Raw genomic sequence first — 22,492 nt, 5'->3', positions numbered from 1 at the left:
TGCTTACCCAACCTCATTTTCTGTAAATTCATAGTATCACCTCAATGACATTAGACCTGCTGTAATAGGTGTACTGCCCCAGGGGAATTTTCCTTTTATTTTTTACTGTGGGTTTATTAAAAGATGACAGGGGGTGGTTGTTGCTTTGGTCACTACAGAACCAGAGATTGTAGAAACCAACAATAAGAAAATATTTTTGTGTCAAATTGTGTGAAAGATACCTACAAAAAAAACCCATATATAAATAGTAAATCTGGGCTGATCTTTTCTGCATGATTTCCAAAAAATATAGTTTATTATTTCAAGTACCGCTCCAGTCATCTTTTGATCCACTTTAAAAGCGTTCCCAGTGTTCTTTTATTTATGATTACGCTGTTTTTAGCTGAAAAAAATAAACAAACGCTGTCAATTGTAGGACATAGTTTCTGCAGAGAAGCAGTAGTTGTGAGTGGGACTGTTGGCGAGGGGAAAGTCTACCTCCACTTCCCGTCATCCATCTGTTTACACGCTCTCCCACTAGCTCACTGCCCCTCACAACCCCAACCAAACATTAGCAGTTAAAAAAATAAAAAAAGAACAATGTCAGGGTTATCCAGCTGTACAGTTTTGATCCAGATTCCAGCTCAGACGAGGAAAACAAAGACGTACATGGATCTATTTGTCTGCGGATGCATCATGGTATGGAGCAGGGAGCTTGTAGCCCGCCTATACTAATCACAAATATGATCTTTATTCTACTGCATTTTTTCCCTCTGCTCATTATTCACGATGATTTGAATTAAACACACAGAAATGCAATTTCAAACTTAATTTTCTTTAGAAATGTCCTCCATCGTCAGAAAAACATGGCAAGAACATGTTAAAAAAACACCATATTCTGTTCATTCCTCAGCTGTTTTAGTGGTAGTTTTGCCCTAAATAGCAAAATAACTACCACAAACTACAGAATACTTTACTATCTTCAAATACAAGACAAATTTGTGGAAGAATTAAAGATGAAATCTGGTTTTTCCATTATTTTTGAGAGGACTGTATAAGGAATTTCTTAAGTTTCAAGGATATTATTTATAATTCTTCAATAACAAATGTCCTAAATGTCCTAAATGCAAAGTACATTCACAGAAACATGGTTAAAAACGGGATTACTTCACGATTGCAAAAATACATTATACAGGCAGCAGAGTACTGTACATTTGTTTTTTGGTGAATAATGAAAGAAAAAATGTATACATAAAAATAAAGCAAAAAAAGACGTCGAAATTTCGAAGGCAGCTTGTTTTTAACAGTAGAAGCGCTCAGCGGCCACCGTGACAGCCTTGAAGTTCCAATAATAACGATTTAATAAAAATGGCTTCCGAAAATCTAATGACCTAATATTTAGCATCCACCATCATTTGCTGCTGCTATCGATTCGCCAGATTAAAATGCTTCATGCACACTGTGTAATTATCCCACAGAATAGTTGAGCGATTAGCCGAAAATGAATGGCTTTTCTCTTTGTTCCTTTGACACGACTTGTGTTTTATTTTGACGTAGTTGTTTTTGTCGAACACGGCTAGCAACTTTAGCGGAACAACCGAGTGAGGACGCAGCGCAGTTTAGTGAAGAGATGCAAGTGACCCAAACGAGGATATCCATGTAAACTTTAGCTGCGAATGTTGGTCGATAAGTATCCTGTCGGTCACCATAACTCAAAGAAACCGGCCTTTCTTTCGCTTGCTACAAAGTCTGGGACTGTGCTTTCCGAAAACCCAGTTTTCGTGCAAACTTGCCTCAACGACCTCGCCAGTGAGATTCCAGAACAGCACTAAAGCTAACTGATGTTAGCATTCAAGCTAAATTTACTACCACGGAGCCATTGCTTGAAGCCTAGAAACGTTTTTGTAGGTGGTGGATTGGCTTTTCGACATGTGTTTGTGCTTAACAGTTCCCCGACGCTGTACAACCACTTGATAGTGAGCGCTGGTCGTTGGTTAGGTTGGTGACTGTCCATCTGGTTGGAGAGCTAGCACAGCCTGCCTTCCGCCACCGTGCTGCACTTCCCCCACTCCCACAGCAACCGGCTAGCCGAAGCGTTAGTCCGGTACTTAAAATGAAGCGACCATCCGCAATTCTGGACTTTGTGGGGCTCTTTGGATTTTGCTGATGCACGAGGAGACGGTACCGTTTGTGTGAGGTAAGCGGGCACATTTACGACATTTCTGAACTTTTTGCATCATACATGATGCCTTGATTGAGACATCAGGACTGACCTTAGACCGGCTGTTAGCTCTGCCATTGGTAGCATTTAACTACTCGTCTGGACCAAATGAGGGGGGGTATCTAGTTGCTGGAGCGCTAGCTAAATTACTTCTGCGTTTACTTGTAGTTGTTTCGCGTTAACTCTGTCGACGTTTTCATCCACCGTTTGACCATCTGCCACTTTTGAAAAGAAAGCCTACCTGTGTGAATTATTACATGCAGTCTTATTATTTCTTCGTTGTACTTTGATGCTACGTCACTGTATGTAGTTGTGTTAGCATTTCAAAACCAGCTTGTCGCCAGTAACATGGACATGTCTATTTGCTGGTTTGAATAAACCTCTTGAAGTTGATGTTTACATTAAGGAATAGTCGTGCTTAGCACGGACTTAATTTGGATGTAAAATCTTACCAGATCTAACATTGGCACTTGAACGAATCACACGACTCTTGGTACATAACACAAACAAGCAAAGAGGATTTTAACACTGAAGTCTTAACTCTCATAAATACTATGTGTGTATGGTCGCAACACTATATCTAGGATCTCGTGTGCTAACAATCATGATATAGCGTCAATTTATTTTTTTGCTAAAAATAATTTCAGGACACGCTCGCAGTTAATGTCTGTGTAAATAACGAGATGACACAAAAACGGTTTAGATCAGCGCTTACAACACACGCGTAATGTCAGAACAAACACAGTGAATTAGCCTTTACTCCTAAAAATATAATCAATGTTTCGGAGTTGTAAACATGTATATTTAAAACATCGCCATTGTATTGTGTATCCATTATGGTTTCATTTTCAAACCATTTAATTCACTGTAATCGCGCTTTTGTGCGCAGCATTACCGTGGTAATTTAGGATGTGCCGTTAGTATGAACGAACAACAAGCCCCCAAAAAGACACCAGATTATTCCTTAGTTTAATATGTGCTGGATATAATATTGCATTTTCTACTCTAGATCTTTTTACATTTGTATTCTTGCTATTTTTAACGATGTGATGCCGAGTTACTGTAGTTCTAACTGGCTCAATTTGTAAGGCTTTTTATGTTTTTTCACCAAATCACACCGTCCTTCTCATTGTTTCATGCTTGCTACTTTCTCGTTACAAGTGACATCGTACAATGTGTCTCCATGCTTAAATATGCATAATCTAAAACTATATTACAATGACTACAAACTATAGAATTAATCTTGTGCTTCAAAATTGCTTTTGACAGAAAAAAAGAGGACCGTGATCAAAAATCTGTTATGTCCTAGTTTTACTGCTTGGTTTTCTAATTACTTTATAATAAATGGGAAGGAGGAATTTGGAATAGGAGTTCTTTTTATAGAAAAGTCACAATGTAATTACTATAGTCTGTAAAAAGAAAGGTAATTTTTCTCGGTCTCTTTTTCACTTTCGGGATTACATACGGGATTTACAACCATGTAAACAAATACTGGCGAGGCTGTAAGAGCAGCAGAGTGTACCCGCGAATCGACTGATATGTTGCGTGTTACGAGGACCCGGATTAAAAAAAAATATATATATATATATTTTTTATTTTGCTTTTTCGATAAAAGCCAATTCGTGTTTTTACACATACAGTGTTTGTTTATCCATATTTGGTTGCACAAATCTTGTAGCGGAACTGTATAGCCTTCGACGAGGTTCTGCCCGAAGGGAGCACTGCTGCAACAGGAAGCTGCACATACGGAAGTTGAATTTCCTTTGTGTATCCCGATTTGTGGTTGTTTTATTTAGAAAAAATATAATGATAGTTGCATAGTTCACCGGCTTTTTGACCTCAAAGACCTCAACTATTTGGATTATGCATTGCTTGGTAAAAGATGTGAATATATAAAGCACATTTCGAGCGCTCGGTCGCACGTAACCTTCGCGCTTACTTATTGAGTTTGCGTTTTCATTCTACTAATCGTCGTCCGATCATAGGATATAATCTAAAGTGAAGATATAGTTGTGCCAGATTTTTAGTTGACGCATTATTGGGCTGGATTTTTAAATAGTTTAAGGCTAGTTCCAATCGCTGGAAGTTTAGTGTTTGATTTCCCCTTTTTTTCTACAAATAATTTTATAAAAAGTAATCGAGTTGTTTCACGATGAACATCAGCCGGTATACTACACAAGTCTTAACGTTTTCTTTATTTCTATTAAAAAAACACAGATTTTTTAAAATCATAATATAATAAAATGACAGTTCACTGTGTTGTTTAAGACAATTTGATTTGTTTTTACAAGGTAATTTCCTAAGATAAAATTCACAATTTGAAGTGATGTATTTATTCTTTTTTTTTTTCCAGATCTCTGCCAAAGAGATCAAAGCAGCAGCAGGGAATGGATGAGCAGAAATCAAACTGCGAAGAGAATGACTCTGAACCAACAGGTAAAAGTGCTTTTTGGATTGTCCGTTTCTAATACAGAGAAGGACATGCATTTCATTTTCTTTTAGATTATTCGACAGGTTAAACAAATAAACGTAACAAGTAAAAATTGTGATTTTGATGTATTTTTTTTCTTTCAAATAGCTTTTATTTAACTTTTTTCTTTTCCAATTCTCTAGCTGATGATAGTGCTTCTGCAAGGCAGCCTGTCTTACCTGAGGAGTTGTCCAAAGGCTCTGCTGCTCACGAGTCTGACATTAAGGCGGTCTCCTCTGCCTCATCTTTGTAAGTTGTTCTCTTACATCAGAAAGGGGTTTTGCATGATCCCCAATTGATTGTTTATAGTTGGCAACCAAGTTTTGCTTGGATGGTAAAGGAAGGCTTTTGTTGGTTATTAATTTGTACTTGTTTTTTATACATACAGAGAGAGTGTCCGTGTCTGTGCGCTTTGTAACTGTTTGGAGCGCAGCTTACACGGACAGCGGGAACTGAGATATTTTGAGCTGCCGTTTGAGCGGCCAGCCCACAAGAGATCAGCTTCCCAGCTGCCAAAGCCTGGAAATGATGACCTGTCTTCCATTGGATTTTCTGACTCTCCTTGTCTGAGAGCACTCCTTGATGACTCAGGTTAAACTTAAGACATGTTTTCTAATACTCTGTTTCATCTTTTTATTTATTTATTTTTTTGCTGATGTTTTGCTTCATCTTTACCAGGTGGTTGTTGGGTTCATCATTGGTGTGCAGCGTGGTCAGAGGGGGTAAATCAGACAGAGGATGAGGAACTGGAGAATGTGGATAAGGCTATTATCTCAGGGACTCAACAAGTACGATTATTACTCTCTGACTTGGAATAAATAATGAAAGCTAAAACTGAAGTCTTTCTAAAACTTTACCCTTCTGTAATTTTCCACCACTTGCTTCTTTTCAGATTTGCGAATATTGCAAAAGGTTTGGTGCAACTATACGATGCCACATAGAGGGCTGCACTCGATTCTACCACTTCCCCTGTTCTGCAGCCAGCGGATCCTTTCAGTCCATGAAAGAGTTGCTCCTTCTCTGTCCGGAGCACTTCAATAAGGCAGAGGAGTTAGGTCAGCGGATCCCACACAAAAATACTTGAATTTTTATGTCCGTATGACTTGCGAAAATCTTGTCCTTATTACGTGTTGCGGAAAAAGTGCAAAATGTTCTTTTTTGTTTTTGCTGTTCAGCTTTGTAAACCTATTGATTTGTTGTGTTTGCAGCTGGGGAGGATTCTTGGTGCGCGGTGTGCGACTCTGCAGGTGATCTCACTGACTTGCTTTTCTGCACGGGCTGTGGCTTACATTATCATGCAACCTGTTTGGACACTGGTGCCACACCAATTCTGCGAGCAGGATGGCAGTGTCCAGAGTGTAAAGTGTGTCAGACCTGCAGGTTTGTCCTTTCTGTTAATTCTAAGTAAATAATAAGTTAAATACAAGTCAATTTCTCAAACCTTTTGGACAATGTTTACATTCTTTAAACACCTAGTGGTATTATTTGGTAATTGCTTATATTCTTTTTTTTATAGACAACCAGGAGAAGACTCCAAAATGTTGGTGTGTGACTCTTGTGAGAAAGGATGCCACACCTTCTGTCTTCAGCCAGCCATGGATTCTGTGCCCTCTGACCGCTGGAAATGCAGAGTAAGTCATATTTATCTGTGTTTACCTTAGCAGGATTTGTAAATGTGTTAGTAGGTTTTTATTTTTTAAACAGGCATGGGTGATTTAGTAAATTTCAAACCTTTGTATTTTGACAGAGTTGCCGTGTGTGTATGGAGTGCGGTGTTCACGGTTTGGTTCTGCCCGGCACGGCCCAGTGGTTTGAGAGCTACACCTTGTGCGAGGGCTGCCAGCATCATCGCAGCTCAATTTGTTGCGTTTGCAGCAAACCTGACAACCCGTCTGTCAGCCTCCAGTGCTGCAGCCTCTGTCACAGGTTAGCTTTTTTTCTTTTTTCATTTTTACTAGAAGTCAGAGTTGCCAGTGTGACGGTGTGTATCTATTGTACATGTTTTGATCAAACTGATCACTCTTAGATGGATGCACAGCGAATGCTCTTCACTCACGGAAGGTGTCGATGCCAAGGCAGTTTGCCTGCTTTGTAAAGAGGATCAGCAGCCTGTGGCTAAAATCTGCTTGATGGAGGTGCAGACCAACGAGGAGACGACAATCCAAACAGGTGCTGACACTGTCCCTGAAGAGGGGGAGGATTTAGTAAAAGAGAAGCCAGAACAGAAAGGAACCTTGGAGACGGCTCAGTCAGGAGATGAGTCAGGAAAACAGACACCCATGGATTTGGGTAAGTTTGAATTCGCACTTTGAGGCAGATCGGTCTTACAGGAAAATCATGTAAAGTTGTACGTAAAGTGTAGTTTGAGGATATTTTACGTTTGAAGAGCACTCGGTAAGTTTGTTGTCTTTTAAGGGGTGGAATCTTCTCCTATTACACAACCACATATTGAGGACAGAAGCGTGGAGAGGGAACTACGCGTGACAATGGAAGGTCAGACCTCACCTGCACCACTTGTGTCCACAGGTAAACCCAGAAAACATTGTGGAAAAGCAGATTTAAAAAATAACCAGGATGATGGTGCTCACAGTCGCATATATTTAACCCCAAATGTAGAGTGTGCGACAACGGAGCAAAGGGGGCCGCGTCTTCCTGCCACCGATGAGAGACCAGAAGAGCCTCTCAGCCAGACACGACTAGCCACTGCTCCTATCAGCCCCAAAGTGGAATCCCCATCTAATGACGGCCTCAAACCAACACCAGCGTTAAATCAAGATCCCAGAGACGTTGAGATGGAGACGGAGCAGGAAAACCTAGAGGCTACTCAGACGGTTAAACAGGAAACCCCACAGAGTGAATCTGGGGACATGAGTGACGTGGAACCATCTAGAAAGGAGTCTTTCAAGTCACCAACTGTATCTATGGACAAAACAGAACTTTTGTCCATGAATTATACACAGGAGAGAAGTCTATACCCAGACTCAGACTCCCAGTTTCCTAATCTGGTGGACACCCAGGAAGCAGTCTCTGCTCTGGACATGGAAGAAGGAAGTTTACTTCCTCAATCTGAGGATGAAGAGGAGGAAGAGGATGACGAGTTAATTAAAAGACACGGTGTGGATTTAAAGCAGGACCTGCAGGAGGTTAAGTCTGAGCTGCTGCTGGATGACATGTCCAGTATTAGCCATGGGGATGAGAGCAGCAGTGGCTTCTTGGGCTCTCCAGGGGAACCTGATCTTCAGCTGTCTATGGAGCCCGGCCTTGTTCCTGGTAGTCGGTCTCATGGTGATAATTTGCTCACAGAGACCGATGACTCGCTTCCGTTTGAACCGTTCAGAAGTGACAGAGAGAAGGCAAGGCGGAGAGGATCTCCAGGTCGCTCCAGGGTCAAACAGGTGAATTCTTCTTTGGCCATTTGTGCTTTAAAGTCTTCTGCTATTTCGTGTCTTGGTTTGTTTCTGATTTAGAAAAACAAAACAACGTTTGACATATATTTTATTTAAATCTTCTGAATTGAAGGGTCGAAGCAGTAGTTTTCCTGGAAAGCGCCGACCTCGCGGTGGTGGCGCCGGCAGAGGGCGTGGTGGGAGGTCCAGACTCAAAGCTATGGCTTCCTGCATTGATGCCTTCTTGGTAAGGTTAATGCACTGTTCAGATCCATTTTAGGTCATTGTAAAGCACTCAGCAGAGCATTAGGAACATTCCTGTTTCATTTGCCATCGTACATATTCTTATAGATTCCATAATTCCACTTTACTTAACAGAATAACTCTTTATTTGTTTATTTTTCCTTTTACAGCTAAGCATGACCTCAGACACTGGACTAAGTAAGGAGGAAGAGGAGGAGGAAGATGACACCATGCAGAACACCGTGGTGCTTTTCTCAAACACGGATAAATTTGTCCTGCTCCAGGTACAGCCTTTGTTTTGACCTCTTAACCTCAGGCTTTCCATACAAAATAATAACTAAGCTGACCAACTGGATTTAGAAAACTCTTCATACAAGTGTTTGGCAATCCACCCACATATCTATTTATTTTCTACTCTTAAAAATAATGAAATCTCCTAATGCAAAACTGCATGTTGTGCTTTGTTTAAACCCATCACTCTGTGCTCTCCTCTTCTCCTCCCTTTTATAATGCATTACATTCACTACTCTGTGTTTCTTAAGACATAATCAATACAATATTGCAGTGGAATAACCATTTTTTAAAGCACTTAGCATTTTAACCTGTAAATAGGTTAACTACAAACACAGAGAGCAACAGAAAGACCAAACCTTAGTGCAAAACTGTCATGACCAAAACAATGGGGCGACTGCAAACCTGGCCGCATTCTGTTCAGGATAACAACCACTTACAAAGATGTAAATTTAGGCGAAACAGTAAAATAAGGCATTCGGGGTGTTCAGGTTCGTGTAATGCTGCCATCAGTTGTTTCCATGGAGTGTCTGAAACAGAACGATCTGTTTTTGAGGGAAACTCATCTGCATCAATTTGCTCTGCAAGTGCCTGCAGTTGCTACTTTCATTCAATGCAAATGAAGCGTTTGTTTGACTCTCGCTCTCTCCTCTGTTTCAGGACATGTGCGTTGTGTGCGGCAGCTTTGGAAAGGGTGTGGAGGGTCAGCTGCTAGCTTGTGCTCAGTGTGCTCAGTGTTATCACCCTTACTGCGTGAACAGCAAAGTAAGATCATTGTCATCTCCAGTTTCATTTTGAGCGCTGTGTTTCTCCTCAGTGCTTGATGGGACTCTCTTGTGCAGATCACCAAGACGATGCTGCGTAAGGGCTGGCGCTGTTTGGAATGTATTGTTTGTGAAGTGTGCGGAGAAGCCTCCGACCCCTCTCGTCTGCTGCTGTGTGACGACTGCGATGTCAGCTATCATACTTACTGCCTGGATCCACCCCTGCACACTGTACCAAAGGGGGGTTGGAAGTGCAAATGGTAACCCCCCCCCTTCCTCTATAATATAATAAATGCAACATTTTATGCAGCCTTGTAGCTTTGAAATGGGTCAAATGAAAATGAACATGTACATTTGCATACTATGTAAAATACTGGATTGGTTGTGCTTCAACTTTACATGAACAATTCAGAAGCTCATGTTTTTTTCCCGTCTGTTTAGAATCCCCTTTTTTGCACTTTGGCTGAATGTTTTTGTTGAATGCTCTCATCTTCGTTCTAGGTGTGTGTGCTGTGTCCAGTGTGGTTCCAACTCACCAGGTTTCCACTGTGAGTGGCAGAACAATTACACTCACTGTGGTCCGTGTGCCAGCCTCGTTACGTGTCCAGTTTGCAGAGAAAACTTCATGGAGGAAGAGCTGCTACTGCAGTGTCAGTACTGCGATCGGTGGGTGCCAAGCTTTTACAATCAAAGGTGCTCAAATAGAAAATGGAAAGGAAACCGTTTGCCATCTGTTCTAAGTTTTTTTAGGCTAATATCACAGCTTTAATTCACTTTTAACTTATCATTTGACTTAAGCTTTTATCATTTCTAACTGTTTTTATTTTTCCTATAACACCTATAGAGCCAATTTAGAGCCTTTTCTTGAAGGAGTTTTGCTTATTATGGTTACTGTTTTATATGCAAAATACCTCAAAGAATTCAAGGCAAACCTTAATACCAAATCCTCACTGTGACTGCTGATGATATGTGCTTGAAGCCAAAATAAAATGGGTCAGTGCATGTCTTATATTAGATAAGATATCCATGAGTGGGCTGGTACGGGCATTAGGCACGGAAAAGATCGCTGATTTACATTTTTTCCCCTTTTTTCTTTGAAGAATGACTTCTAGCCGTAAAGTTGTATTTGTTTCCCTCCAGATGGGTCCATGCTGTCTGTGAGAGTCTGTATACAGAGGATGAGGTGGAACAAGCTTCTGATGAGGGCTTTGCATGCACATCCTGCACTCCATATGCTCCAAAACCAGCTGGTGAGCCCCAATGCTTTGGATATTTTTCGATTGTTTTGGTGACCTAATTATCCTTTTATAACATTTGCACTTGCTCACAACAGTGGAATCGGCCATTATGGCGTCAATAAAAATTAAGGAGCCGGGTAAGGGACTTTTCCTTATTTATGATCTGGTCTCATGCCTGTTCTGTCATGCTAAAAATGGCTCTTTGTATTTGATGTCACTTCGCAGAACCCCAGTTCTATCGGTTGGAGGGTGTGTGGCTTACCGAGTCGGGCATGTCCCTGCTTCGCAGCATCTCCATGTCTCCTCTGCATAAGAGACGTCAGCGTCGCTCCCGTCTGGGCACTCTGTGTTGTGAAGGAGGTTCTGACGGAATGGATCTAAGAGAGGTTGAAGGGGAAGGAGAGGAGGGAAAAGGTTAGAACTTTTTATGCGCATTCACTGGTTCCTGAGCAAGTTTCAAATGTGGATCAATCACTTATTTGTCTTCATCCAGGCTGTGGGGAACCCATGGAATGCGAGTCCAAAATGGATCATCCGGGGAGCCCTGACAGAGAAGGGGGTGACAGGGATGGCGGGGCTGAAGGAGGTGCAGAAGGCATGGCTGACTGCGAGGGCCTCAAAGGAGGAGCAGAGGAGACGGAAGACAGCAAAAAAAGGAAGAGGAAACCATACCGGCCTGGTAAACCTACCGCAACATCAACAAATGTCATCTTAAGGCTCCTGAAAAAAGCTCACAGGTTGTTTATTTGCATATTGCCTCAGGGATCGGGGGCTTCATGGTGCGACAAAGGAAGTGTCACACGAGAATGAAGAAGGAGTTCTTTGCCCAGCTGGCCGGAGAGACCACTTTAGATGGACAGCCAATAGAAAGAACCATCGAAGAAGGTTGGTGACAGCAACTGTATTTAACAATTTTACTTATGCGTTCATTAGTTTAGTTTTATTTCATTAATAGTCAGCGTTTAGCTTTATTCATATTATTTCCAGCTACAGAATATTAAAATTCTCTGACTGGTTTTAGTGTAGCGTAACAAAAATGTCCACAGTTATTTAGTCACTCAGATGAAACTGTAATCAATGATTACAGGAATTAATCATTGAAATTAATCTTTCAATGCTTTCAAATCCAGAATATTCATGTTTGGATGTCTTCATCATTCTTGAATATTTAGAGTCTACAATTTAGGATACTATTGTGAGAATAGGTAATTGAACGTGATGGTTTTGTATGTTTAGGGCCCCACCCTGACATAGATAACATCTTAGATCCCAAAGCAGCAGAAGGCGAGGAGCAGGCCAAGAAGCGCCGGGGCCGAAAGAGAGGCAAACTTGAAGACATGTTTCCATCGTATCTGCAGGTTTGTGATCTCACAGAGTGCTCCTCAAACAGGCTGTAAAATTTCCCTGGAGTTAAATTTTCTCTTTTCTCTTTCTTTTACAGGAAGCTTTCTTTGGGAAGACACTAATAGATTTCAGTAAGAAAGCTGTGATGATGGTCCCTGGGCAGCGGCCAGGCGCAGGCCCTGTCCGCCCTTCTTTACCAGCAGCAGTCAGAAATGTCACGTCAGAAAGTAAGAACACGAACTGAAACTCCACGGGCTTCCAAATGTTTGTGATGCATTTTTCTGGAAAAGACAGACACGTTGCTTCTGTGTTTGTCTCTATAGCCGACCCCAAGGATTCTATGGTGGAAGGCGGTTTGCCCCTTAAACAAGAAGGGGGCGAGCCCCCACAGGCTCTTGGCGACTGCAGAGGTAAGTTTGGCTTCAGTATTGAAGCCTCTGGTTTCCTGTTTTTGTCATCACTCTGCTTAAACTGTGACGTTTTTAGGAACCTCGACACCATCCTCAACCTCAAGAGAGCAGATGTCTACTGATCCTCAAGACTGCGATGCAGAAAAAAGTGACGGTAATGTTCTTTACATGTTGATAGGTGCACATGCATGTGAAACATGCAGCAGAAAACTCAAAAGAATCGCTGGAACTGCTGCTTTGCTTAACAGGGCTTCCACACACAGTTGAGAGTGAAGATTCGGAGCGCTTCTTTAAGAAGGTTCTCGGAGTTCCTGATGGTTCTTCTTTAGGGGGTATGAAGCCCATCTTGGAAGGCAGTAAAGGAGACCTAAATCGCAGTTCCCTGCCACAGAGAATCCTTCCTGCAGGTGTGGAAAACGACTGCTTGTATAAAAAATACTGTATATATTCTAACAGTAGCCCCAGCGTTTATTAGAGACGGGCGTCTATTGGAAACTGTTTATTCCATCACAGAGAGAATGGGGATGGCTTAAGGGGTTCATTTTGGGGGGAAATTCTCTTACAAAATGCAAACAACACCACCAGATGAACATTTCAAGACTTTTTTTAAATGATGACATTGTATTATGTTCTAATTAGGGAACGTTTCTTTACTCTGAAGCATCATCAACTTCCATATCAAAAATCTTTGCTTTATAATCCATGTTCAAACCAGTTCTTCCAATCCGTTTGCTCCTTTTTCTGCAGTGTCTTCTCTACATCATTCATCTGATTGCCCCATTCCCTGAAAAGTTTAGAATCCACCCCAAAATACCGCTCAGATTCCTCACCAGAATGTTGTTTGGCGTTTGCCACAGCACAAAGTTTAGATCAAATGAGCGTTTCTTGGCGATCGCAGACACCCGGCGTAGGGGCGGGGGGGTCTCTTAAAGGAGCCCGACCACTATTGGAGACCGGCGTCTGAAGTAACGAGCACCTAGTAAACCCGGCGTCAGTTAGAGACCGGCCACTACTTGAAGATATACAGTATAAAAAAAAATGCATAATTTTTTTTAAATGAAAGAAAGACGACATGAGGTGTTAAATTACAGTTTTTAATTTATTTATTTTTGATCAAAGCCTTGTTTGTAGGCTTTGTCTCTTAAAAACTTCAATAAAGTTCAAGTGAGGCTTGTTTTAAAAAACAAATATGATCTCTTCCAGGCTCCCTGCCCTCAGCTGGAATGATGGATGGATTTCCTGGCCTCTCTCAGCCTCCCTTCTTTGACATGAGGTAGGATCAATATTTGATTTTTTTTTTCCAATTTTACTGCTCCATATTTTTGTAGTTTGAAAATATTTTGTCTTCTGTTTTTTTCTGTGAAGATTTAATGTAACCTTTATTGTTGTACAGGGACAGAGGAGGACTGTTCAGTCCAGATGGGGGAGAGGAGAGCCCATGGGCCACTCCTTCCACTCCTGCAACCCCCTCCTCCCCACCCACTCCCACAGAGGCAGAAGGCGATGGGCTTTCCTACAACCAGCGCAGCCTTCAGCGCTGGGAAAAAGATGAGGAGCTGGGCGAGTTCTCCACCATATCCCCTGTTCTTTATGCTAACACCAATTTCCCGAATCTGAAACAGGATTACCCAGGTTTGTGTGACGTGTCATGGTCCTGTGCAGAATCTATTATCCGTTTGTTGCAGCTGCCTAACATTTCTTCTGCTCCAGACTGGGCGAGCCGCTGTAAGCAGATCATGAAGATCTGGAGGAAAGTGTCAGCTGCTGACAAGGTTCCATATCTAGTGAGTAGTGCTGAATCATTCCATCTAAACAGACTATGTGTCAAGCATTCAATATGTCATATTTGGACATTTGATAATGATTAACATTTGATTCATTGTGTTTAGAAGGATGTTTTGTGACAAATGGAATTATTAAATGTTTGTAACTTTTCTCATTCTAGCAAAAGGCCAAAGATAATCGGGCAGCTCAGAGGATCAGCAAGGCGCAAAAAGTAATATGATTGTCCCCTCTCTATCCAATTTTTGCATTTTCTTATACTCTATTTTGGTTGATGTTTTCTTCTTTCTTTTAAACAGCAGGCAGAAAGTCAGGTCTGCAGGCCGATCAAGACAGAGCCAGGCCGTACAAAGGGAGAACGCCCCAACTTGCATCTCCAGATCCCTCCGCCTTCTGGATGTGCATCTGTTTCTTCCCAGCCCAGCTCTGCAGAGAGCCCGTTTCCTTTTCCTCCAGATTCGGGATCATCCTCTGTCTTTTTCTCAGATGGACCTAGTAAGACCCCGTTATCAGCTGAAATTCGGGCTGATCCCTTGGCCAAACTTCCTCCTCAGTCACCCCATTCTCACTCATATCCATCCACACCATTCTCTCATGCTGGGGCCAGCCCCTTACAGGCTTCTTCCTCAGGTTATTCTGCATGTGGCCCTCAGGGTCCTCCTCAGGGACGGTCAGCTAGTGTTGGCTCTTTTGAAATGCAACCAGGAACTCCTGGAACCCCAAGACGGGCTCAGCAGGTTGACCCCTACTTCCGATCCCAGCTGCAGCAGCAATCACAGCAAGGCTCTCAGGAGTCCATAGGACCTCATGAGAGTCACCATGCAAGAGCTCCTGGAGTTGTGGATTTACCCATTTTCTCACCATCTCAAAATACCCACTATGGAGACTGTTTCAGAACCCAGCAGGGAATAGGTCAGGCAGAGTTTGCTTCATCTTCATCTCCATCTGCTGTACCGTCTTCACCTGCAAGTACAGGACCCTACAGGGCTGAGTTGAGTGTACTTTCTCCACACTCTTCTGCTGCTGGAAGACCCGAGCTTTCCTCTGATTCTCCAGCTGGAGGTCTGGAGTCTGGGGATGGTTTATTCAAGGCTCCTATGACACCGAGAATGCATCAAGGGGAAAGTGGGCCACTTCATCCTGGAGCTTCCCCAAGTCATTCTGAGGGCTATAGACAGTCCCCCTCCCACAATCTCTCTGACCTTCACGCTCCATCACCCAGACCGCAGTCTGCTGATAACTGTTCAATTGGGCCCCAAAGACACCCAGCAGCTCAACAGGATCTTGGTGGTGCCAGAGTTCCCTCAAGTCCACAGTCCAGGAGCAATTCCCAGTCCCCCCACACCCCTGGTGGCATGTCCAATGATGGTTACCATGCCAGATCTCCTGCCACCCCTCGTTTTCACTCCCCGGACCCTTGTTCTCAGCCACCGTCGAGGCCGCAGTCCACAGATCCTTTTACTTCCATTCACAAACCTCCTCGCACACCGTCTCAGACTCAAGAAGGAGCTGGAAGTTACAAAACCTCACCTCATCCCCACCAACCACCTTCATCGAACTCTGCCAACACTTCCACTGGAGATCCCCTCTCTGGGAAACCGTCAGCCCCCCCAGCTTTCAGTCGCAGCCCCACTGCAGGCAACTTCCAGATTACCCAGCAGCAGGTGCAGACGACACAGGGTCAGTCTCCACAACCTCAGGTCACATTAGGAGTGGACACTCACAGCTCTAGGGCGCCCTCTTCTGGATCTCAAGATCTATCTGTCAATCCCCCTGACTCTGCTCAGCAGCCAGTCTCTCAAGAAATGCCAGATATGTCTCCAGCACAGGACCCTTCATTAGTGGGACTCAGCCCACCAGAGCTGGAGAAACACAAACAGGTATAGCTGTCTAACGTGGCTAAAGCTTTTGATAATACAGATCTGATGTGTTTTTGTAATTACTGCTTTGTGTGCTTTTTAGCGCCAGAAACTTCGGGAATTCATTATCAGGCAACAAATGCAGAAAAACTCCATGAGACAAGAGCGGGAGGCCGCAGCGGTTTCTGCTGCTGCTGCTGCTGCTGGAAACACCTCACCTGGCTGGTCTGGAGGAGAAATGGGATCCTTTGGGCAAGAGAAGACCCACAGAGCGCCACCACCTTATCCACAGGTATATGTGCAGCAATGCAGCTTTACAGTTCATTCAATTTCATGTCACTGTTTGAAGGATATTTGCAAACCTAAAATACCAACATCACATCAGCGACAACACCATTCTTCTTAATGTAACTTTGAGGAGAAAGTTGTGTAAGTGGCACATATGTAATTTCTGAATAAATGTTTAGCTTAACCAGTGTCTACACCACACTAGCTGCATGTTTGCCCCCCAGACAATAAGGGACAGCTAAATAACCAAGGAATTAACAGGTTTGTTTTCTTTTTTCCTCTAGGATCGTGCTCCTGCTGCTGCTTCTGGAGGTCAGACTTCTGCTACGGGGAAAATGCCAATGCCTATAGAAGGTATGGATGAAAAGCTCATTCGTCCACCACTGGTGACCACACCTGCTGCTATGGATCCTGCTGCCCTGAGGTATACGCTTTCTTTCACCAATGTTTGTGTGATTTAACGACTCGTCTAGCACAAAGTAAACATCTGAAGACAATATTTTAGTGTATTAAACGTGTGTTTTTTTTAAATTTTATTTTCAGGCAACAGGGCCCTACAAGACCTCAAGGCATGTTTCCTCGTCCACCATTCCATCCTCAATGGCAAGGCCAGACTCCTGGTCAAAGGAGGTTTCCTCAGCCTGGCATGGACTCGATGGCTGTAAGGCATAATCTCAACCCAGGTGTTAACATCCAGGGGGTAGAAGGCATGGGTAACCCTCATTCCATGATGCCAGGACACGGCGAGACCATACAGCCATTGGGTCAAGGTCCCCCACCACAGTTCATCGAGCTGAGGCACAATGCACAAAGACTACCTTTGCGTCCACAGTTCATACCCCGTGGACCTCAGCCAAGACAACGTCTCTTTATCCCACAACAAGAGATGAATGCAGCGTATGTTCAGCAACACCCCATAGCCCAAGCTGGTGGCATTCAAACAGAGGGAGGTGGTGGCTCCAAGCTGGAAATGCCGCAGGGTGGTCTGCCAGTCTTGCTGCCTCAGCAGTCTGCTGGTATTGTGTCGCAACAGCCTCACTTTCAGCATCATGCCACTTCTTCCAACTCGAGCGCAGCTGGTGCCGAGCAGCATCCACTTGCACGGACAGGCTTAGGGCCACAGCACCAGCCTGCAGCTGTACAGAGCAGCGAGGAGTTACCGGAGCCGGATCTTGAGGGGCTGGGGGAGGCTGCTGGGGATGAGGGTGTGGAAGATGAGGATGATCTGGCCCTCGACCTGGATCCTGATAAAGGAGATGACGACTTGGGTAATCTGGGCAATCTTGAAACCAATGACCCACATTTAGACGACTTGCTTAACAGTGACGAGTTTGACCTGCTTGCTTACACTGACCCCGCGTTGGACCAAGGTGACCCTAAAGATGCGTTCTCAGACCAGCTAAGGCTGGTGGAAGCAGAAAGTGAAGCACCTTCATCTTTGTCTGGACCTACCCATGTGAAGCTGGAGGTCAAGGTCGAGCAGGGGCAGGGGAAGTCTTTAACCAAACCAATGTCAAATATGTCCAAGATCAAGACAGAGGGGAGAGGTTTGACCCCTCAGCTTCAGCCTGCACAGACTATGGTCAAGGATGAAATGGGAAATGCTGTGTCGGTGCTCCTTGGCAGGACCACACCAACGTCCAAAACACCACAAGCAGAACAGCAGTCCGCCTCTCTCGGCTCTGTTCGATTAGGTGGAGTTCCATATCCCTTGCCAGGCCAACGGGATTCTTTTCCTGCTGGTGCCTCACATGGAGATATTTGTGACGATCCACTGGGACTGCCAGATGTTGGAGGCCAGGGTTCTCCAGCAGTAGATTTGGCAAAGGTTGAGAGCTCTTTAGAGGGGGAATTGCCTCTTCTAATACAAGATCTTTTGGAGCACGAGAAGAAAGAACAACAGAAACAACAACAGTTGAGCTCCCTTCATCATGGAGGAATGGCTTCCCATTTTCCTGGCATCTCCAGTCAACACCCAAACCCACAAGTACCTGGGCAACTAATGCTGCAGCACCAACATCGTCCTCCACCGCAGGGGCTGATGGCACAGCCGGGACTGGCTCCTCGAGCTCCAAACATGTTGCAGCAACAGCATCATCAGCAGAGGTTCATGGCTCCTGGAATTGGGCCTCAGGCTCACATGCCTATGGCTCCACAGCAGGCCATGATGAGAGCAGCACAGCCTGGGATCCATGCAGGCCTTGCTCATCAACCGCAGGCAGTGGTCAAACAGTCACCTTTGGTGAACAGTTTTTTCCCTGATAAAGGTAAAAACAGCAGCCGTTCCTACAATCAGTACTGTTTGTGATGCTTTTTTCTTCTCACTTTGACCAGTAAATCTGTTTTTTTGTTACAGATCTGGACAAATTTGGTGATGATATCATGGATCCAATTGCCAAGGCTAAGATGGTGGCGCTTAAGGGTATAAAGAGAGTGCTGACCCAGGATCCGATGGTTGTAACGCCTGGAATTAACAGGTATTTCTTTGTAAATGCGCACCGTGTTTGTGTTTTTCTGTTTAGAATTAGTAAGAAAATGCTTCACAATCAAATTCACCGTAGAATTTTATTACTTAACCTGTAGATTTGAATCCATTTCTTTCTTGTTCCTCAGGCAACAGGTTTCCCTGCTTGCTCAGAGGCTGGCTTCTGGTCCTGGTACAGATCCAGCTCAGGGTGCAGCTGGACCATCAAAGGTATGAAACTGGTTTTTAAAACCATTGTTAATGAAAATGATCGCCAATGGATTAAAGTGTGCTCTATTGGTTTTTAGGATGGAGAAGCAAGCGATCCTTCCCAGTCAAGACCTAATCCTCCTCAGTTTGTGCAAGGAATAATCAGTAGGTTTTTTCTAATACCCGACTAAGTTGGAAATGTGTTACGCCCGTTATTCTTTTGAAGGTGATCTAATATTCTTCTTTGTCCGTGTCAGATGAAGCAGAACAGCACCAATATGAGGAATGGCTCCTTCATACTCAGCAGTTACTCCAAATGCAGCTGAAGATTTTGGAAGAGCAGATTGGAGTTCACAGAAAGTCCCGGAAGGCCCTGTGTGCCAAGCAGCGCACCGCTAAGAAAGCTGGAAGGGAGTTTGCTGAAGCAGACGCAGAAAAACTAAAGTTGGTCACAGAAGAGCAAAGCAAAATTCAGAAACAACTTGATCAGGTGTGTAAACATTTAAGAGCAGCTGTCGAATCCTTGTTTTGCAACGCCCTGCATCTGACATGTCAATAAAAATAATTGTAATGATTTGTTTCAGGTGCGGAAGCAGCAGAAGGAGCACACCAATCTCATTGCAGAGTACAGAAGTAAGCAGCAGCAACATCAACAAGGCTCTGGTCTTCTTACTCCGGGTCATTCTGCTCAAGGCGGCCCGCCTCACATGTTTCCAAAAATGCCGGGTCAGATGGTGATGGGCCAGCAGGGGACTCCAGTAATGGGCCAGCATCCTGGTATGATGGCCCAAGGTGGAGTGCCTTTGAGAATGCCACAAGGACAGCCCTTTATTGGAGGAGCACAGCCTCAGCATCCTGCTGCTCTGGGAACCAACGTTCCCAGGGTACCAGGTCCTGGAGCTCCACCAGGCTTCTTCCCACAAGCACCTGGAATCCAAGGTGCAGATCCCAGGATTCTTCAAGAAAGACAGCTTCAGCATCGGATGCAGATGGCAAAGCTCCAGCAACAGCAGCAGGCGATGATGGGTCAGCAGCCGATGCCACAGCAGGTTCAACACCCTAACCAGCAGGCTGGTTTAATCACCCAGCCACAGTCTGCTATGATGGGAAATCAACTTATGGTTCAACAACAGGCTAACTGTCAGCAAGGAATGCTTGCTAATCAGACTAATCAGCAAAGCATGGTGCAGGTCCAGCAAGGAATCGTGTCGAGTCAGTCTGGGACTCCAACACAACAGAACCTTGTTGGAGGCCAGCTTAACAACCATTCTCAAGTCCCAATGGCGCCCCAGAGAGGTGTCATGGGGAATCACTCAGCACAGCAGCTCAGACCTCAGTTGATGATGGCGCAGCAGGGTATGGTGGGTCCTCCCCATCAGCCCGGGCTCAGGGGACCCCGGGCTCATCTGACTCCTCAGCAGCAGAACATTCTAGCCCAACGCATGCTGGCATCTCAGCAGCAACAGAATGTTGCAAACAACCTGACCCCTCTTCAACAGCAGCAAATGTCCCAGCAAAGCCACCCCGCACAGATGATCGGTCAGTCCAGTCAAGAGCAAGAGGGGCTCTCCAAACCCTCCACCCCACAGATCGGCTCCCCGCCGGCGGCTGGAAGCAACACTCCCCAGCAGCACGGTTCCTCTGAAAGTCAAAGCTCTGGATCCAAGGAAGGTGGCATCCTCAGTCCTGAGGCAAGAACCCCGCAGCACAGTGGACCATCCACTCCCATTCAGATGTCTCAACAAGCCTCTTTAAATGAGAACCTGCCTGGTTTGGGTCAGCAGCAACATCAAAGCCAGGTGCACATTACCCAGCATCACCAGCCTAACCCCCAGTCTGTTCACGAGCAGCAGACAGGAATGTCTGGAAACGTGCATATGGCTGTGTCTCAGGAACAGCTGTATCAAGTTCCCCTGACTCAGCAGAGACAGGCTTCCCTTAGTGCTGACAAACCTGCTCTGATGACCATAAAAGAAGAAGGCAAACCAGCTGATTTCATTGCTCAACAGAAAAGCGTTCAAAATGCTGCAGAGCAGTCACATGGCTCCACCATGCAGCAGCAGGTTATGGGTCAGAGTCATCCCAGCCAGCCACAGTCTGCCCCAATGGGCCTTAATCCACAGCAGCAAGCCCTCATGGCCCAGCAGAAGCAACAGGCAATGATGGGCATGATGAGAGCTCAGCAGCAGGGGATGATGATGCAGAGGCCCATGGTTCCACCAGGACAGATTCGAACCCCCATCAACATCCAGGCCATTATTGCTCAGAATCCTCAGCTCCGCAACCTTCCTCAACCCCAACAGCTCCAGCACTTACAGGCCATCATTGCTCAGAGGCACCTCCATCAGGGTCAGATGCTTAGAATGTCAGTGAATCCAGGCCAGCCAGGTCAGATGAGACCACAAGGACCTCCGGTTGGGCAGCAGATGATGGGCATGGAAGGACGTCACATGCCATATGGAGGCGCGGTGCCGCCAGGAGCAGCGGTAAGTCAGCAAGCACCGGGCATGTTTGGCCAGCAGCCTAATGCTACTCCTCAAATGCAGCAGGAGATGATGGTCCCTGTCCAGAAGCCCCCACCAACAGGGGAGATGATGCAACAACACATGAGAGAGCAGGTACCCCGTTCTCCTATGGACCAAAGCTGGATGATGAGTTCAGCTTCTCCACGTACCGCATTAGCCAACTCTCCCGGGGATCCACAACGGCACTCTTTTAATCAAGCCATGCCTTCACCCACTCCCAACCAAAACAAACAACAAACACTAATGGCAGCTGCTGGAGGGCGCATGCAGGGCTCTCCATCTCACGCATATTCTCCGAGAGTTCCTTTTGGCATGAGCCCAGTCCACCCATCTTCTCCTCATTCATCTCACGTTTCTTCACCGTCTGGAGCTGGAAGGGGAAGTCCATACAGCCAAGTCAAGGCCTCCCCACTGAGGTCACCCGAGTCCAGGACGCCATTTGATTGCCCGCCACTGAAAACAGAAACTTTGCTATCAGGCAGTGAAGCTTCTAAGACCGCCTCACTCATTCCTAATGGGTTAGAGAAAGGCCCGAATCTTCAGCAACAGTTGCATCAAGTCACAGACGGCCAAACGCAAGCAGAGCTGTGTCAACTGACGGTTCAGAACATAAAACAAGAACCAAGAGAAGTTCAGTGTGACGGAGCAGCAGAGGCCAGTCCTGGAGCCATAAAGAGAGAGGCAGCCTGTGAAGTGGGTGCTTCAGAGAACAACACTAGCTCCATTACATCTGCAAACCTGGCTAATAACCCCGAAAGCCAAGGGCTTAGATCAGAGACAGGACAGCAACTTCTACAAAAGCTCCTAAAAACTAAAAATATTCAGCTTGGCGCTCCGAGGCCCTCCGAGGGCATCCACAGCGAGATCAATGGTCACATCAACAGCAAACTGGCAATGCTTGAACAAAAACTGCAAGGGACTCCACGCAATATGGAGGTAAAGGTATATTTTTCAATGTTTTTTTGAACTAATCTTGTAATGGTTTTAGTTATAAAGCATTTCGTCTTCTTAACTTCTA

General features: G+C 44.8%; 1 protein-coding gene across 3 annotated transcripts in view; it reads left to right on the top strand.

Annotated features, from left to right (window-relative positions):
- The first annotated feature begins 1,149 nt into the window (after positions 1–1,149).
- Positions 1,150–22,492, top strand: part of kmt2d (lysine methyltransferase 2D) — a 29,828-nt gene continuing 8,485 nt past the window's right edge. The window contains exons 1-40 of one of the 3 annotated variants that reach the window (XM_020704649.2): positions 1,150–2,176; positions 4,554–4,636; positions 4,814–4,919; positions 5,059–5,261; positions 5,349–5,458; positions 5,563–5,725; positions 5,879–6,050; positions 6,187–6,301; positions 6,418–6,596; positions 6,697–6,959; positions 7,086–7,196; positions 7,287–8,065; positions 8,190–8,303; positions 8,470–8,583; positions 9,251–9,355; positions 9,433–9,614; positions 9,856–10,020; positions 10,495–10,604; positions 10,688–10,729; positions 10,818–11,006; positions 11,086–11,271; positions 11,355–11,477; positions 11,859–11,950; positions 12,034–12,163; positions 12,260–12,346; positions 12,423–12,500; positions 12,595–12,753; positions 13,550–13,619; positions 13,740–13,978; positions 14,057–14,130; positions 14,292–14,342; positions 14,428–16,008; positions 16,091–16,279; positions 16,560–16,699; positions 16,819–18,542; positions 18,632–18,752; positions 18,889–18,970; positions 19,048–19,114; positions 19,207–19,439; positions 19,534–22,410. In XM_020704649.2, coding sequence (XP_020560308.1) covers positions 4,588–4,636; positions 4,814–4,919; positions 5,059–5,261; positions 5,349–5,458; positions 5,563–5,725; positions 5,879–6,050; positions 6,187–6,301; positions 6,418–6,596; positions 6,697–6,959; positions 7,086–7,196; positions 7,287–8,065; positions 8,190–8,303; positions 8,470–8,583; positions 9,251–9,355; positions 9,433–9,614; positions 9,856–10,020; positions 10,495–10,604; positions 10,688–10,729; positions 10,818–11,006; positions 11,086–11,271; positions 11,355–11,477; positions 11,859–11,950; positions 12,034–12,163; positions 12,260–12,346; positions 12,423–12,500; positions 12,595–12,753; positions 13,550–13,619; positions 13,740–13,978; positions 14,057–14,130; positions 14,292–14,342; positions 14,428–16,008; positions 16,091–16,279; positions 16,560–16,699; positions 16,819–18,542; positions 18,632–18,752; positions 18,889–18,970; positions 19,048–19,114; positions 19,207–19,439; positions 19,534–22,410 — 11,574 coding nt within the window. In that variant the 5' untranslated portion in view covers positions 1,150–2,176; positions 4,554–4,587. Of the gene's footprint in view, positions 2,177–3,873; positions 4,076–4,553; positions 4,637–4,813; positions 4,920–5,058; positions 5,262–5,348; positions 5,459–5,562; positions 5,726–5,878; positions 6,051–6,186; positions 6,302–6,417; positions 6,597–6,696; positions 6,960–7,085; positions 7,197–7,286; positions 8,066–8,189; positions 8,304–8,469; positions 8,584–9,250; positions 9,356–9,432; positions 9,615–9,855; positions 10,021–10,494; positions 10,605–10,687; positions 10,730–10,817; positions 11,007–11,085; positions 11,272–11,354; positions 11,478–11,828; positions 11,951–12,033; positions 12,164–12,259; positions 12,347–12,422; positions 12,501–12,594; positions 12,754–13,549; positions 13,620–13,739; positions 13,979–14,056; positions 14,131–14,291; positions 14,343–14,427; positions 16,009–16,090; positions 16,280–16,559; positions 16,700–16,818; positions 18,543–18,631; positions 18,753–18,888; positions 18,971–19,047; positions 19,115–19,206; positions 19,440–19,533; positions 22,411–22,492 lie in introns of those variants that run through there. The other 2 variants (XM_011477091.3, XM_020704648.2) reach the window with 2 other exon arrangements.

This window comes from Oryzias latipes, chromosome 7, assembly GCF_002234675.1.
Source record: "Oryzias latipes chromosome 7, ASM223467v1".
NCBI lineage: Eukaryota > Metazoa > Chordata > Actinopteri > Beloniformes > Adrianichthyidae > Oryzias > Oryzias latipes.
This window is presented reverse-complemented; position numbering and strand designations above follow the sequence as displayed.